This window comes from Trifolium pratense, linkage group LG5, assembly GCF_020283565.1.
Source record: "Trifolium pratense cultivar HEN17-A07 linkage group LG5, ARS_RC_1.1, whole genome shotgun sequence".
NCBI lineage: Eukaryota > Viridiplantae > Streptophyta > Magnoliopsida > Fabales > Fabaceae > Trifolium > Trifolium pratense.
This window is the reverse complement of record NC_060063.1, coordinates 28,813,641-28,829,373: the sequence shown is the minus strand read 5'-3', so window position 1 is coordinate 28,829,373 and position 15,733 is coordinate 28,813,641. Positions and strand designations below refer to the sequence as shown.

At 31.8% G+C, this 15,733-nt stretch overlaps 2 protein-coding genes across 3 annotated transcripts; one reads left to right on the top strand and one right to left on the bottom strand.

The window, feature by feature from the left end:
• Nucleotides 1-847: 847 nt before the first annotated feature.
• LOC123883486 (CBL-interacting serine/threonine-protein kinase 9-like) lies at nt 848-5,546 on the top strand. 2 transcript variants are annotated; one of them, XM_045932304.1, is made up of 15 exons: nt 878-1,013; nt 1,047-1,295; nt 1,379-1,441; nt 2,384-2,455; nt 2,748-2,855; nt 2,946-3,020; nt 3,114-3,167; nt 3,258-3,383; nt 3,487-3,576; nt 3,666-3,788; nt 4,016-4,123; nt 4,250-4,366; nt 4,477-4,533; nt 5,029-5,103; nt 5,226-5,546. In XM_045932304.1, the coding sequence occupies exons 2-15, from the start codon at nt 1,110-1,112 to the stop codon at nt 5,283-5,285; spliced, it is 1,314 nt and encodes a 437-aa protein (XP_045788260.1). In that variant the 5' UTR covers nt 878-1,013; nt 1,047-1,109; the 3' UTR covers nt 5,286-5,546. The 2 variants fall into 2 exon arrangements, with proteins under 2 accessions (XP_045788261.1, XP_045788260.1); XM_045932305.1 differs by having other exon boundaries at nt 848-1,295.
• Nucleotides 5,396-8,109, bottom strand: LOC123886399 (subtilisin-like protease SBT3). Its single transcript, XM_045935718.1, has one exon. The coding sequence runs from the start codon at nt 8,107-8,109 to the stop codon at nt 5,854-5,856; it is 2,256 nt and encodes a 751-aa protein (XP_045791674.1). The 3' UTR covers nt 5,396-5,853.
• Nucleotides 8,110-15,733: the final 7,624 nt, after the last annotated feature.

Sequence of the window (15,733 nt, the reverse complement as noted above, 5' to 3'; positions counted from 1 at the left end):
GTCCAAGTGAAACCTAAAATAAACATAAGAGACCAAATTAATATTTTTTAAATGTAAGGAACAAATTGAAACCTAAAATAAACGCAAAGAACAAATGTATAGTTAAGCCTTGAATAAATAATTCGACATTTTGACTGGCTATTTAAACATTTTGACTGAAGTTAATGAAACTATTTAAACAAGCAATAAAGATTTAATATTTTGACCGATTTAAACATTTTGACGGACGTTAACCAGATAATTTTTTTTGACAGTTATGAAAAACAGATAAAAGCACATGCCATAATTTTTTTTAAGGAAATGCTAACTCGGGCACTGGTTAAGGAACCTCAATATAGTAAAAACACCTTGAAACTTGTGTAGTCAATGCTAATAAATATAAAAAGTCATGTTTTCAACGTAAAAGTTACCTCTTTTGTATCCTTAACTAGTGTTCTCATGACTTTTTTTAATCAAACAATTTGAATGAAATATCATTTTGACTTATCCAAAATAGAGTAGTTTACTTTACTCATCCAAAATCATTTTGACTTATCCAAATGAAATGCATTTAGTCAAAAAAATTGACTAAAAACATCTAAATTTTTAAATAAATTTTTACTTCCTTATTCTTATTTTGAAAGTAAATCAAACGCGTTAACATAAAGTACTTACCATTTGCATGCATCTAGTTATGGTAAATTCAATTTCAAATTATAAATTTTCATAATATACAAAAAATAAAAAAATAATTTTATATACATTTTAGGAAGTTTCTCGGAAACCAGTGAAGTAAACAAAAAACAAAAAAAAAACAGAAACATTCAGAGCCTATAAAACACATGTATTAGTTATCATCACTCATGTTTATGTTTTTGTCTTCTTCTTCTTCTTCCTCATACTAATAATATAGGGACCACATATTTCATGTGTCATCACACGTTACAAACACGCAATTCAATCATTCTATTATTCAATTCTATCAATATCTCTTTCTTCATTCTCATTCGTCACCATAAAACACTATCTCATAGTAGTACTATAATTAATCTTGATTATGTTACAAATATTCTAAGGTGTTAGTTTTTGTTTGTTTGAAACGTTAATTTTGTCGAAGTGTTTGTTTTAGGATGATGAACAATAATAAAGTACCACCGAGACCTCGTACTAGAGTTGGAAAGTACGAGATGGGAAAAACAATTGGTGAAGGAAGTTTTGCGAAAGTTAAGTTAGCAAAGAATGTTGAAAATGGTGATTATGTTGCTATTAAAATTCTTGATCGTAATCATGTGCTTCGTCATAATATGATGGATCAGGTAGGTTTATAATTTTTTTAAAATTTTTTTGTGAAATTGTTAAGATTTTTTTTTAATTTATTTTTTGTATTTGAATTTTGCAGCTGAAGAGAGAAATTTCAGCTATGAAGATAATTAATCATCCAAATGTTGTTAAAATATTTGAGGTACATACGGCGTGTACTCTGTTCTAGAACAGGGGAAGTATTCTGTTTTTTTACCCCTTTTAAAAAGCTTTTAAAATAGTTTATAAATAGTCAATATTCTTTTTTTTTTTTGACAGAGCAAATAGTATATATTCTTAACAATAGATGTCTAAATAGTTAATATTCCCTGTCCTAACTATTAGAATAAAATGGGTCAACTATGTATCTAGTTTAATATTTAGGCCAGTTTGATTAGTTTTTGTTGATATATATTTTATTTGGATATGTACCGGTATATTGCTGAGATGAATAATTCTGATGAGTCAAAAAATTAACTAATACTATTTGTAAATCTATGAGAATTATCTATTTCAGTGGTGTATCATGTACTACAAGTATATAATCAAATAATATTTGTAACAAAATTAAATTTTTCCTTCTTATAACTAAGAATAAAGTAAGTAGATTTTTAGTCCCGTGAGTTTAGCTCAGTTGGTAAGACATTGCATTATATATGCAGGGGGCCGGGGTTCGAACTCCGATCATTTCACTTATCCACCTTAAGGGTGAAATTTCTAATCAATAGAGAATATGTTTCAATCAATAATGTCCCTTATAGCTACCAATTGAGTTACATTACGGAACAAATTGATGCAGATTTTTTTTTTTGGTAAAGAAATTGATGCAGATTTATTTATATATAAATGACTATTGAATAAATATTTAATTAAGTTGATTACGGTAAACAAAAATTAATTAAGTTGATGCACTCTAATCTCACGTTTTGAACATGCTTAATACGTAACAAGTCTCTAGCGTTGCACTGGAGATTCTCTAACTCACATTGATGCACACTAACTTAACAAAGTACAAATTGATTTTTTTTTTGGTACATGGAAGAAATCTAATTGGAAAAGGATGTATTGTGAAAAAACTGAATTAATTTTTTATGTTTAAGCACAGGTAATGGCAAGCAAAACAAAAATTTACATTGTCTTGGAGTTAGTTAGTGGAGGAGAATTATTTGACAAAATTGTAAGTTCTTCATTTATTTCATATTAAAAATGTGATTTTGGAACAAGTGAAGTTATGTTTGGGAACATGTGAGTTGGTTAATGTAGCACCACTCTTCAGATCGAAGGCGTGCCTCATGTCCAACACGATACCGAATGTAACTACATTCAATCACTTCCATGTTTTTAAGCTGTTATCAGTGTCGTGTCAGGTGTCTGTGTCAGTGCTTCATAGCTCATTATTCTTGATGCTTTTCCTTGATCATGCATCTAAATGACTAGATCTTAAGGTTTCTTGATGAATTAATTTCTAGGCTAAAAATGGGAGACTTAGAGAGGATGAAGCAAGAAGTTATTTCCAACAACTAATCAATGCAGTTGATTACTGCCATAGTAGAGGCGTGTATCACAGAGATTTGAAGGTTCCTTAATCCTCTTTTTTCCTCTTAAGTAATATGTTGTTAGTTTAGAGCTGCATTTAGGAAAAGACTTATATTGACTGTATTTTGCAGCCAGAGAATCTTCTTTTGGACTCAAATGGTGTTCTTAAAGTTTCGGATTTTGGATTAAGTACATACTCACAGCAGGTATAATTTGATTTCAGCTACCTAGTAGATGAGTTTTACATTTGCATAAACTTAGGACTCACCCTTATTTAAATTCTTAAATATTTTTTGCAGGAGGATGAACTTCTCCGTACGGCATGCGGAACACCGAATTACGTTGCTCCTGAGGTAGTACTATTTCTTTGTGGATCAAATGAAAAACTAGTTTTGTTTCTCAAATTAAAGTAAATCTTATTTGGTGCTTCCTTTTTGTATTAGGTGCTTAATGATAGAGGTTATGTTGGTTCTACATCTGATATCTGGTCTTGTGGAGTCATTTTATTTGTACTTATGGCTGGCTACTTGCCGTTCGACGAGCCGACTACAATTGCACTTTATAGAAAAGTGAGTGATTTCATAATATAATCCAAAAGAATAAAATGTGAAACAGGAGTTGTTCGTGTCATTATGGTTTTTGGGTTGAAAATCGAAATAACATATATGTCAGATTGGTAGGGCTGAGTTCACATGTCCGCCTTGGTTTTCGCCTGAGGCAAAGAAACTGCTCAAGTCTATACTTAATCCGAACCCTCTAACGGTGAGTTTAAAATCGAAAGCCTTCTTACTTTTAAAGAATATGTTCTTTGTGTATGTCTTTATCGCTCAATACTGTGTTGCTTTCTGTAGAGGATAAAAATTCCGGAACTCTTGGAAGATGAATGGTTCAAAAAAGGATATAAGCCGGCATCTTTTACCGAGGAAGATGATATCAATGTAGATGATGTTGCTGCTGCTTTCAATGATTCTAAGGTACTGTCTACCACGTTTGTCATAATCTATTAAATTTCTTGCATCAGTTATAGCCGATAACTCAATGCATATAGTTACAACACAGGATTTTGATGTCTCCGTGATTGCATTGCAATCACGATGATGGTTGTGTCAATTGTATTTAACCATAATTTTCATCAATATTAGTATAGCAACATGATCGCTCCATAATTTTCTATGTGTAATTTATTCTCTTTGACATGTAGGAAAATCTCGTGACAGAGACCAAAGAGAAACCTGTGTCGATGAATGCTTTTGAGCTTATTTCTAGATCACAAAGCTTCAATCTTGACAATTTGTTTGAGAGGCAAAAGGTGTGTATGTGAATATTAGTATGTGCTTTTCAACATTTCAGCAGTAATTCTCTAACAAAATGTTGATGGTTATGACTATTCTTTCTAACTAACTATGTTTGTTTCTCCAATTTATTTACACCATAGGGGGTTGTAAAGCGCGAAACACATTTCACTTCACAGTGCCCTGCAAATGAAATTATGTCTAAGATTGAGGAGGCTGCCAAACCTCTCGGATTTAATGTTCACAAGCGAAATTACAAGGTAACAGATTTACGATATAGTGTCTGTTCATTTCTCTAGTTTCTAAGACCTTTCATTAGTGTGTTAATGTTATAGAGTAGCTTGATCTTATCTACATTTATATTCTGCAGATGAAGCTGCAAGGTGATAAAAGCGGAAGGAAGGGTCACCTTTCAGTGGCTACTGAGGTACTGATTCATTCCTATATGATTGTAGGCATTGTTGGATCAAGATTGTGCGATCCAAATTGTAGGCATCAAGATTGTGCGATCGAAATTTTCCAATCTTATCCAACAATCAGCAGTGCAATGATTGCGTGAATGCAATGATATCCCAACTACCAAAAATTCATTTTGCTTGGCCTAATGTCGGTGAACTTGTTTTTCTTTTTAAGCCATAGATTTTGTTTTTCCTCACCATACTCTTATACCAAAGGTTTTAAAAATTGTGGCCGCATTTCTAATGATTTTTAATACCTCTGCGATTGCATTGCGGAAACAACTGCAGCCTCATTAGCTATATTTGACAATTTTCTGCAATATCAAAACATCACAATGCGACTTAGTGCCTTGATTATACCCAAAAACAAATTTCACTGTTGTGGATTTTGATTTTCAATGGTTTCTTCCATTTGTTTGCTTTGACATGAGCTGATTTGTACAAATTCTTGCTTATGGTTACAGGTTTTTGAAGTGGCTCCGTCGTTGCATATGGTCGAGCTACGAAAGACGGGCGGCGACACACTAGAGTTTCACAAGGCATGTGAATCTTTTTTATTCTTTTATTCTGAATTTAGTTTTTTAGCAAAAGGAAAATAATTCTCTTTATATTTGGAATTACCCTTTCTAAGTACTAATCTTATTCATTCATTTAAATGCAGTTCTACAAAACATTTTCATCAGGTTTGCAAGACATAGTGTGGCATTCAGACAAAAAGTAATGAAGTTGGTTCAAGTGCTAGAGAAATGCATTTATTCTGACTCATGGAACAAATTTGGAAGAGTCTGGCTCAGAAACTTGAGGCATATATTTCATTTGGCAATGATTCTGTACAAATGAGACTATTTCATTAGGCTTAGAGCGATTTCTGTGCAGCATAAGAAAAACTTGTATCTTATTATAACCTTTGCAAATTAGGGCTTCTTTTTATGAAGTTGATCTTTTGAAATCAAATAAAATTGGTTTTGTCTAATGCGCACAAGTAAGATGGTCTTGTATCATGCATAAATATGTTTTTCACCATTGGATTAATATGTCTCGTTTTATCTCATTTGATTCAGTAGTCTGATTTTTTTTTATCCAATCGGCGAATTCAAAATTTTGTAGGCCAGTTTCAGAAAACTGTTTCTTTCTACAACTCTTTAAGACCAAAATATTAGAACAAGTATATGATATGATATGAAAATTGAAAACCAATTTTAGACAAAATAAAAGTGCACCAGAATTTTAGACAGAACATTCAATCATATACTAATTTTTAGAGATCTACACATTGAAATTGAGGGTGGTTACTGGATATTGGTTACTACAATAGGGCTCCTCACCACATGCTTCTCATTCTGCCAAGTGAGGTAGCCAAAAGCTACTTCATCCTCTTGTGTCATTCTTGGGCCTTCAATCCTCAACTTGTAGCTTAACTTCTCATTCTTCTTACTGAACACCAATTTATCAGGGATAACAGTGACATTGAACCCTTCAATTGGTGTAATGCTAGCAACATAAGTTGTTTTTTCCTCGCCAACATTGGTCACTGTTCTGCTAAATTCTTGGGATGTTCTTGACGAGGAGTTTTCCGCATTAAAGAAAGCGATAAAAGAAGGGTAGTTAAGATCCAAGGAAGGTTTAGAACAATCATTGGTAGAGGATCTTGTAATGGAAGTGATGTTTTCTTGTGTGAAGTTAAGTGCACAAAGAAGGTTAACATAATCTTGTACAACAACATCGTAAACAAGACCGGGGTCAAGTGCTCTATTAGGGTTGATATGACCAGCTCCCAATGCAAGAGGAGTTGCAACTTTGTTACCTTTTCCAATGTCTTTGATGGGTTTCTTAGTATTATCAAGTATGTCTGATGTTGTCATCATTGCTGATCTAATAGCTGCAGGACTCCAATCAGGATGTGCTCCTTTCAAAAGTGCTCCTACACCAGCAACATGAGGACATGACATCGATGTTCCAGATAAAAATTTGAACTTGCTGAAGAGTTTATGATCCCCAAAATCCAAGACGGGAATGTTTGCGGGCCATGCAGCTAAGATCGATGTACCAGGACCTGTAATGTCAGGTTTCAAAACATATGGACAACTCTTTGCAGGCCCTCTTGAACTATAAAAATCAACACTAGGTGTTGGTTTAGCATCAAAAGATGTTATCTTAAAAGACATTTTTGCTATTGAACTAGAGTTAGAGGAACTCTGTATGTAATCTTTGACAATTTCACCATTTTTCTTATTAATAGTGATCGATGGAAACGAGTACTGTAGGAAATCTGACGCGTTTGATATGAAAACAGCTCCAACAACTTCTGCTTCAACCACATTAAAAACATGACTGGAAAGAGTTCCATCCTTGTCTTCACAAACCACAATTTTGCTTTTCACTTTGATTAGTTCAGTATAATTATCGCACGTACCCATAAAAACAATTGGAAGATTGCTAGCAGAGAAGTTTCCTAGATAAGTAGCGAAGCCAGTGAGTGAGACTCCATTTCCAAGTGTAAGATTCCCATGAGATTCACGATCCAAAGTACCAGCCGCAACAGTAATCACCCATGGCGTTCCATTGTGTAAGGTTTTAAATGAAGGTCCGCTATTACCTGCTGAAGTAGACACAAAAATACCTTTTTCCATAGCTGCAAATGTTGCTATAGCAAAAGCATCTTCATACAATGGAATATTGCTATAGCCTAATGACATTGAAAGAACATCAACACCGTCTGATATTGCAGCATCAATTGCAGCTATTACATCAGATGATACTGCATCTGCATCTGGTCCCCACACAGGCTTGTATATGGCTACTCTAGACAACGAAGCTATTCCCGATGCTGTTCCATTTGCATAACCGAAGAAAGATGCACTGTCGACTCTGCTTCCGGCCGCTGTTGCTGAAGTGTGGGTCCCATGACCTTCTGTGTCACGTGTGGAGTTCACAATTGTTTCACTAATATTTCGATATTTCGCCAAGAACCCTTTGTTGAAGAATCTAGCTCCAATAAGTTTCTTGTTGCAAAAAGATGAATTTTTGGTATTTTCAAATTGACATAATTGACCTTTCCATTTTGTGGGTATTTTAGTCATTCCATGATCGTTGAAACTTTCACTTTCTGGCCAAACACCGGTGTCTATTACACCAATAATGATATCTTTGCCAAAATCAGAAGCTGGCCAGGCCCCTTTGTAGGGATTAAGGCCAAGGAATTGAGGCGAGTGTGTTGTGTCAAGTTTCAAGGGTAAATCAGGTATTGAAGAAATGTAACCGGCGGAGGTTTTGAGAGCTTCATGCTCTTCAGGTGATAGATTTGCGCTAAAACCATTCATAACATTATTGTATGTATAAATGATTTTAGAAGAGGTAGACTTGAGATTATTGTTGGTAGTAGTAACTTGAGAAAGAGTAGATTCATACCAACTATGTTGGTTTGAGAATGCTTTTGGCATAACTGATAAATCCATATGAATGATATAATTATCAGAGTCAGCCAATGTGTAAATAAATTGAAGGCTTATACATAACAAAAAACAGATACAAATTCTTGAATCCATGATCGTTGGTGTTTTGAATGTTGATGGATATCAAAACAATGTATATATAAGCCTATGGTATAAATTTTACAAGAGCACAAAAAAGTCGATTGTCTATGAATTGTTCTGTAGTGAAAATTTCTCCGGAATACATTGATATCTTTGGAAAATAGGTCAAACTAATTTTAATGTATTTTGACTTATCAAATCTGAAAAGTCAACGCCATAATGTACGAGAACAGTTTTAAAATCAAACATAGTACAAATGAAGTTGTCCTGTCAGTCACTTTTTTTTTTAGCAGATCGAATGCACCCTAAAAGATTATTACAAGATACCCCTCCGTAATGCTTTATAAGCAAAAACGCATTTTTTATGTTTATTGTATATTTAATGTATCTGGTCTATATTATGGACCAAATACATTAAATATATAATGAAGCTAAAAAATATATTTTTGCTAAGTATTACGGAGAGAGTATAGAATTACATACCATGTACCCAAAAAAAAATGTACACAAAAAAAAAATTACATACCAAAATTAAGAACCATTCATTGTAGGTACATAATAATTACAAGAATAAAATATTGATTTATTCAAAAAACAATATTGATTTCTTTCCTTTTTCTCATAACAAAATTAAATAGGTTTCCAATCGTGAAGATTTTTTCTTAAAACAATAAAGATATTTTAAAATTATAAAAAATTTGTTGGTTAAATACTTTTGATCTCTTAAGTTAATATTGAGTTTGACTTTGGTCTTAAGTTTTTTTTGTTTCGTTTTGTTCCATTAATTTCCAATAAAAAAATTTTCCGTTTCATTTTGAGCCATTAATTAATTAGGTTATAAATGTCGAATAGGAGTATTCTAGTCTCTTAAATTGTTTCAGATTTTTTTTGTAAAAATATGCCCTATTTATTTCAGATTTTTCAGCAAAAAAATTATTTTTTTCAAAAAAAAAAATCATCTTTTTTATTTTACTTGTGTTTGTTTCAGATTTTTTCAAAAATCATTTTAGTAAAAAATTATGTTTTTCTTCAAAATCTATTTTTCTTAAAAAATCATTTTCTAAAAAATAATAATTTATGATTGTAAATAAACAGAAAATAGCTTTAGATTTTCTTCAAATCTCTAAAAAAAATGTCTAGATTTATTTATTAAAAAAATCACTTTTTTTAAAGTTTAAACAAACAGGCCCATAACCACTTTTGTAAATAATCACTTTTTTAAAAGTTTAAACAAACGCACTCATTATTGTCAAAAAAAAAAAAAAAACGCACTCATTCTTATAGAACTACTAATCTTATTTTCAATTTTAAAAATTTTATTGTTTTTGATACTTTTATGATCAATAATTTATTTTTTTAAAATGTACAATTTTTTTTTTAAAAAAAAGAGATAATATTTTTTTTTGAAGAAGCTAAATTAGCCCACCCAAATTGGCGCTAGAGAGAATCGAACCTCAGACCTCAAGAGGAGCACACTCCTAGGTCTCAAGCCAATACCGATGCACTAACCCAAGTGGGTTAAAAAAAGAGACAATATTAAAAGTATAATGACATTAAAGGAAATAGAAGACGTGTCAAGAAAGACACACATTTTAAGTCCTAATCCCTTACCAAGTGCTCATAAAAATAAAAATATTATATAAAAGAAAATAATAAAAAACAAAAGAAAAAGAAAGAAAAACAAAAAGAAATGCTAGGTGGATCTTAAAATAGGTAACCTAAAATGATTCCCAAACAATATAAACATCCCGAATAAGTTCGATAAATGAACCAATCCACACATTATTGTTTCTAGGATATCAACGGGGCGGGAAATGTGCGGAGGAAACTTCTTCGTTTCCCGCACAGAAGTGCCTGCGGGGGAATTTTTACCTCAATCATCGTTTTCACGGGGGAATTTTTGTCCTCATCCTCATCCCCACAGATCCCCACGGTACCTGTGGAGATCCACGGATATCGAATATTAACAAAATTTCTATATTTTTCGGTCAAAATTATGACAATAGCTAGAATGAGGTTATTTTTTCGTTTTTTATATTTAAAAAACAAATATTTTGCATCTTTCTTTATTAAAAAATAAAAACAACACATAATACATTCATAACCAAAAATTATTGCAAAAACATTTGGCTACTAAATAATCATACAAAACCTAATAGCCAAAGTATGCATAATCATACAAAAATTCATAACTAAAATATCTACAAATTGTTGGAGAAAATAATGGACAAACTCTTCAGTTACTTTTTTATTTTTTTAATAATAATAATATAGTTAAGTATATATGGACGGATTCGGGGAATCCGCGGGGATGGATGCGTCTTCCCCGTTCCTTGCCCCTAAGTGCCCGCGGAGGAGTTTTTACCTTCACCCCTGTCCCCACAGAGAAAAATCTCCGTTTTCGGAACTCTGAACGGAGCAATCCCCGCGGAGTGATGGCAATTTGACCCATACTCAGAGGGTACCGACAAAAATTACCCATAGCGGGTAGGGTAAAAACCCGCAGTTTGGGCACGGGTATGAGTAATTACCCGCAAAAATGAACAGGTATGTGTTCGGGTACGGGTACCTTAGTACCCAACCCGCATGATATATTTATTTATTTTATTTATATTATTATATAATAATATAAGTAAATCAATTTAAAACAATACAACACTATTAAACTATTACATATTTTTAATAAAAATATTTATTTATAACATAATACAAAAATAATGTAAATATTTAATATGAACTTTAACATAAAGTTAGTAATAAGTTTGTTTATAATTTTCATGAATCAATATTAAAATCTTTGAATTTTTTTAATTCTATTAAAATGATATGATATTTTATAATTGATCAAATTATATTTAGTAAAAATGTGGGTAACGGGTACGGGTATGGGTACTTAGAAGTACCCATAGGGTGTGGGGACCGGGGAAAAATTTGTTACCCACGCGAGTATGGGGATGGGTACGGGTATTTCTTCAATCCGCGGGTATGGAGATGGGTACTATAGTACCCTACCCATTGTCATCCCTAAATCCCTGACGGATGCAAATTGACATCCCTAATTGTTTCCCATCATCAGGGTGACCCCTTTCCTCCTATGCCAAATTCTTACACACTCATTCTACATTGCCATCGCCCTCATCAAATTTTCCAACTGATTCTTCTAAGGGTTCGTTTGGTAAAATTAAGCTATAAGCTAGCTGATAGCTGAAAAACTAGTTGATTTAAATTGAAGTGTTTGGTAAAATTAGTTTTTCAAGTGGCTGATAAATATAAAAGGACATAAAAGTACATGTATGTTTAATTTTTAAAAATTATATTTATAAACATTTTTAACTATAATTTATTTTAAATATTTAATTTATTTAAAATTATATTTTGAAAATTATAAATGTGGTATATGAAAATTTAATTGAGATTTGTTTAACTGATATGGTTTAACTTGATTATCAAATCTTTATATTTTTATATTTTTATGGAAAATAATATGGTTTTACTTTATTTTTTGACAATAATGGTTTTACTTAAAATGGTAAATACGTAAAAAAAAGGCTTAAATGCACTTTTGGTCCCACTATTTTCAAAAAAATGAAGTTTTGGTCCCCCAATTTTAAAAACCAGTTTTTTAGTCCCCCTATTTTCATTTTTTTTGAGTTTTGATCCCCCATCCTATTTTGGGGTTAATTTTGTTGATGTGGCCTTGTAACTAATGATGTGGCAACATTCATGTGGACAAATTTAATATCCATGTCATCATTATATATTTTTAAATTCAACAAAACTTTATTTATAAATTATTTTAATTATTAGAATTATATATTCAACTGAAATAATAATTGTTAAATCTTATAAAATATGAAACCCTAATTATCAAACCTTCAACTACTAGAATTTTATTCACGCTGATATGCATTAGTGGCAATGCCACATCAACAAAATTAGCCTTAAAATGGAATGAGGGATCAAAACTCAAAAAAAAATTAAAATTAGGGGACTAAAAAGTTGGTTTTTAAAATAGGGGGACCAAAACTTCATTTTTTTGAAAATAGGGGGATCAAAAGTGCATTTAAGCCAAAAAAAAAATAATAAATATTAATTGTTAAAACAATAAAAGGAGTCCGTTGAAAAAAAATCAACAAGCAGTTCAATTCCTAAAAGAATAAAAATTATTAAAACTAATATGCTAAGGGTAAAAATGGAATAAATGTAAAAAGCTATAAGCTCAAACGCTACTTGAAATAGCATCTCAAAAAACGCTATAAGCTAGTTATAGAAGCTCTTTACCAAACACCGCTCATTTTTAACAAACAAGCTTATAAGCTAGTCCAATAAACTATAAACTAACTTATTGGACGTACCAAACAGACCCTAAATTATAACTCTCGAATTGTAAGGTGGACCTTTGAATCAATATCTGGAACTTCTCCTTTCATTTTTGTAGTTTATTATTACTACTACTATTATTCTTGATTTGTGTTATTGTTAGGGTTGTGAAAATAGATTTACTCTACTTCGAGGGTAGAAAAACGTCCTAAGAAGAAGATAAGAAAAAATATTAATTTCTCATTTTTCATAATGATCGAATAAGGCAATACAAGTTTATATAGATATTTCCATAATAAAACTAATAATCAAATACTAACAAAATTATTCTAGAATATTGATTAGTCACCACTTCTTTTCACTTTTGGGCTTGACATGATTTGAGCCTCTAGGATCATAACCGTTATCGGTTCATATCAATAAAACAATGCTATTTTCAAATGCTATTTTTATTAAATGAAACAAACTAGCCAACAAACAAACTAGTTGTACAAAATGAAAAAACAATTCCATTAACAAATATTAAATGTCAATTCCTTTCTACCGTAGTTAGCTTCACCACCTACAAATTATGCCTGATTTTTATTTGCATAGAAGTGCTGGAGGCTTTAGGGGGAGAAAAATAGGGAGATAAGAATTTTTCCTGCAAACCAATTATAAAAAATGGATATGGTTTACGATTTTTTTTTTTTAATTGGATTTGTATGGTTTTTTTCTAAAATGGATTGGGCTATTAAAATTGAATATGGTTTGATTAGTAGTATAGTTAATGTTAGCTTGATTTTATGCGGCACAAGAAGATGCTTTATCCATATATATGAAGTATAAACACATACACGAATATCGGACCCAATACAAATATGACGATGTCAATACCGACAATAATTTTTAAAATTAACATAATTTAATATAATCATATAAATGTCTAATCCAACGAGCATATGTGTTTCATAATACAATCCAACCAAAAGAACAAAAGAAGATTGTGAAAAAAAAGTTTACAAAAAAACTGCAATGAGTTTTTCATTGGGTGGTCCAAATTGAAATCCCAACAAAAAAAAACTAGTTGTACAAAATGAAAAACAATTCCATTAAGGGTCTGTTTGGTTTAATCGAAGCAAGGGGAGGGGAGGAATTTTAATGAAGGGGAGGGGAGAGAAGGGGAGGGGAGGGGAGATCTTTTAATTATTTATATGTTTGGTTTAAAAGGGGTGAATGAAGGGGAGGGGAGGGATTTTAAATATGTTTGGTTCACGAGGGGAGGGGAGGGATAATAAAACTAAATTACTTTTTTATCCTTATAATCTTACAAAAATCTTATAATATTAAAATTATCCACTATACAAATAATTAAATATAAAAAACTCAATAGACTCGAAAACTCGACAAATCAAATCATTTGTTAATAATAATTTTTTTATCTTGATGATTGATCTAACCTAATAAATAATTTATAAAATTAATCTCTATACAGAAATTTAAAATAATTTTGTAATATAACAAAACAAAGTTAAGAAAAAAAAGGTACTTTTAAGTATTAACGTTAAATAGAATGAAAGAAAAAGCCAAAAAATATTGTATGTAAAAATTGTTTAATCAGCAACAAGATTTTACGGAAATGTTTATTAAAAATTTTAAGGAAATATATAGACGTGTGTATATCTACGAAGAAAAGAAAAATCTGGATAACAAAAACTATACATTATATGGACAATATTCAATGTAAAAAAAAAAATAACAAAAAGCTTTGAAAAAAAAATCAAGTCAGCAATATTAAAAAAATGGATGTAAGGATAATTTTGGTATTTTAAAATAAATAAGAGGATAATTATGTCAATGTAATTAAAATTGTAATAATGCATCTCTCTTCACCTCCCCTCCTCTCCCCTCCAAATTGAGTTAAAATTGAGTTTATGAGGAATTTTACTCACCTCATCTTCCCTCCCCTCCCCTCCCCTCCTAAAAAATTGAACTAAACACATTTAGTTAATAATATTACCTCACCTCCCCTCCTCTCTCCTCCATTTACCTCGAACCAAACAGACCCTAACAAGTATTAAATGTCAATTCCTTCCTACCTTAGGTAACTACACGTATACAATTATGCCTAATCTTTCTTATTCTTAGCTTTAGTTCCAAAGAAGGATCACCCCAAAATCTTTTTTATTACCGTCCTATAAAATTATTTCAAAGATTTTAGCTAATATATTGAAAAGAGTGTTGGGTAAATTGATCTCTAATTGCCAATACGCCTTCCTGCCACAAAGACAGATTTTGGATGGGGTTGTCGTTCTCAACGAGACCATTGACTTAGCCAAGAGAAGAAAAGATGATTGTATACTTTTTAAGGTTGATTTTGAAAGAGCTTATGACTCGGTGAACTGGGGTTTTTTGGAAAAAAATGATGAGAAAGATGGATTTTTCTGAAGGATGGTTAAAGTGGATGAGAGCTTGCATATGTGAGAGCTCAATGTCTGTGTTAGTTAACGGAAGCCCAACAGAGGATTTTGCGGTACACAGAGGACTTCGCCAAGGAGATCATTTATCTCCTTTTTTATTCCTAATTGTTGCTGAAGGTGTTTCAGGTATGATGCGTAAGGTTGTAGAGATAGGAAGATTTAAGGGATTTCAAGTAAATGATAGAATTAATTTCCAAATTCTTCAATTTGCTGATGATACTATTTTGATGGGGAAAGGTGTATGGGATAATTTATGGACTATAAAAGTGATGTTAAGTGTTGGGTGGGTTCACTCCCCAAGTGGGGCCCACGCCAATTATAAGAAAAAGAAATAAAAAAAAAAAAAAGAAGAAAGAATAAAAGGGGAGGTGTCAGAAGTTAATGGGCTTGGCCCATGGTGGTGTGCCATGTGACATTACGTGAGAAGGAAAATAAGGGTTCTTAATCCCTAAGTTAAGAAACACATATATATGTGTATGATATATAAATACACAACAACACTGTAGCGAGAGAGTAGGTGATATAACAACACAACAGCAGCCGCAACGTGAGAAAGCTTTGGCAGCAGAGAAGAGATTTTCTTGGTTCCAGGTGATAAAGAGTGTGTAGCAAAGTTACTTTGTTTGTGCTACAACTTTAGTAAGTGGTTTCTATCATCTAGCTAGTTTTTACTAGTTGTTTAAATCTCTCTCTAGGTTGTGTTAATTTACCCACTTGTGTGGAAATTGAGTTGTTGTTTGATTCCACCTTTAGGTGATGATTATTGGTGTTCCTAGTATTTACTAGAAGACTATTTGTGTACCCATTATTGATTTATAGTGGAAGATTTATCTGGCTAGGCCCGTGGTTTTTTATTC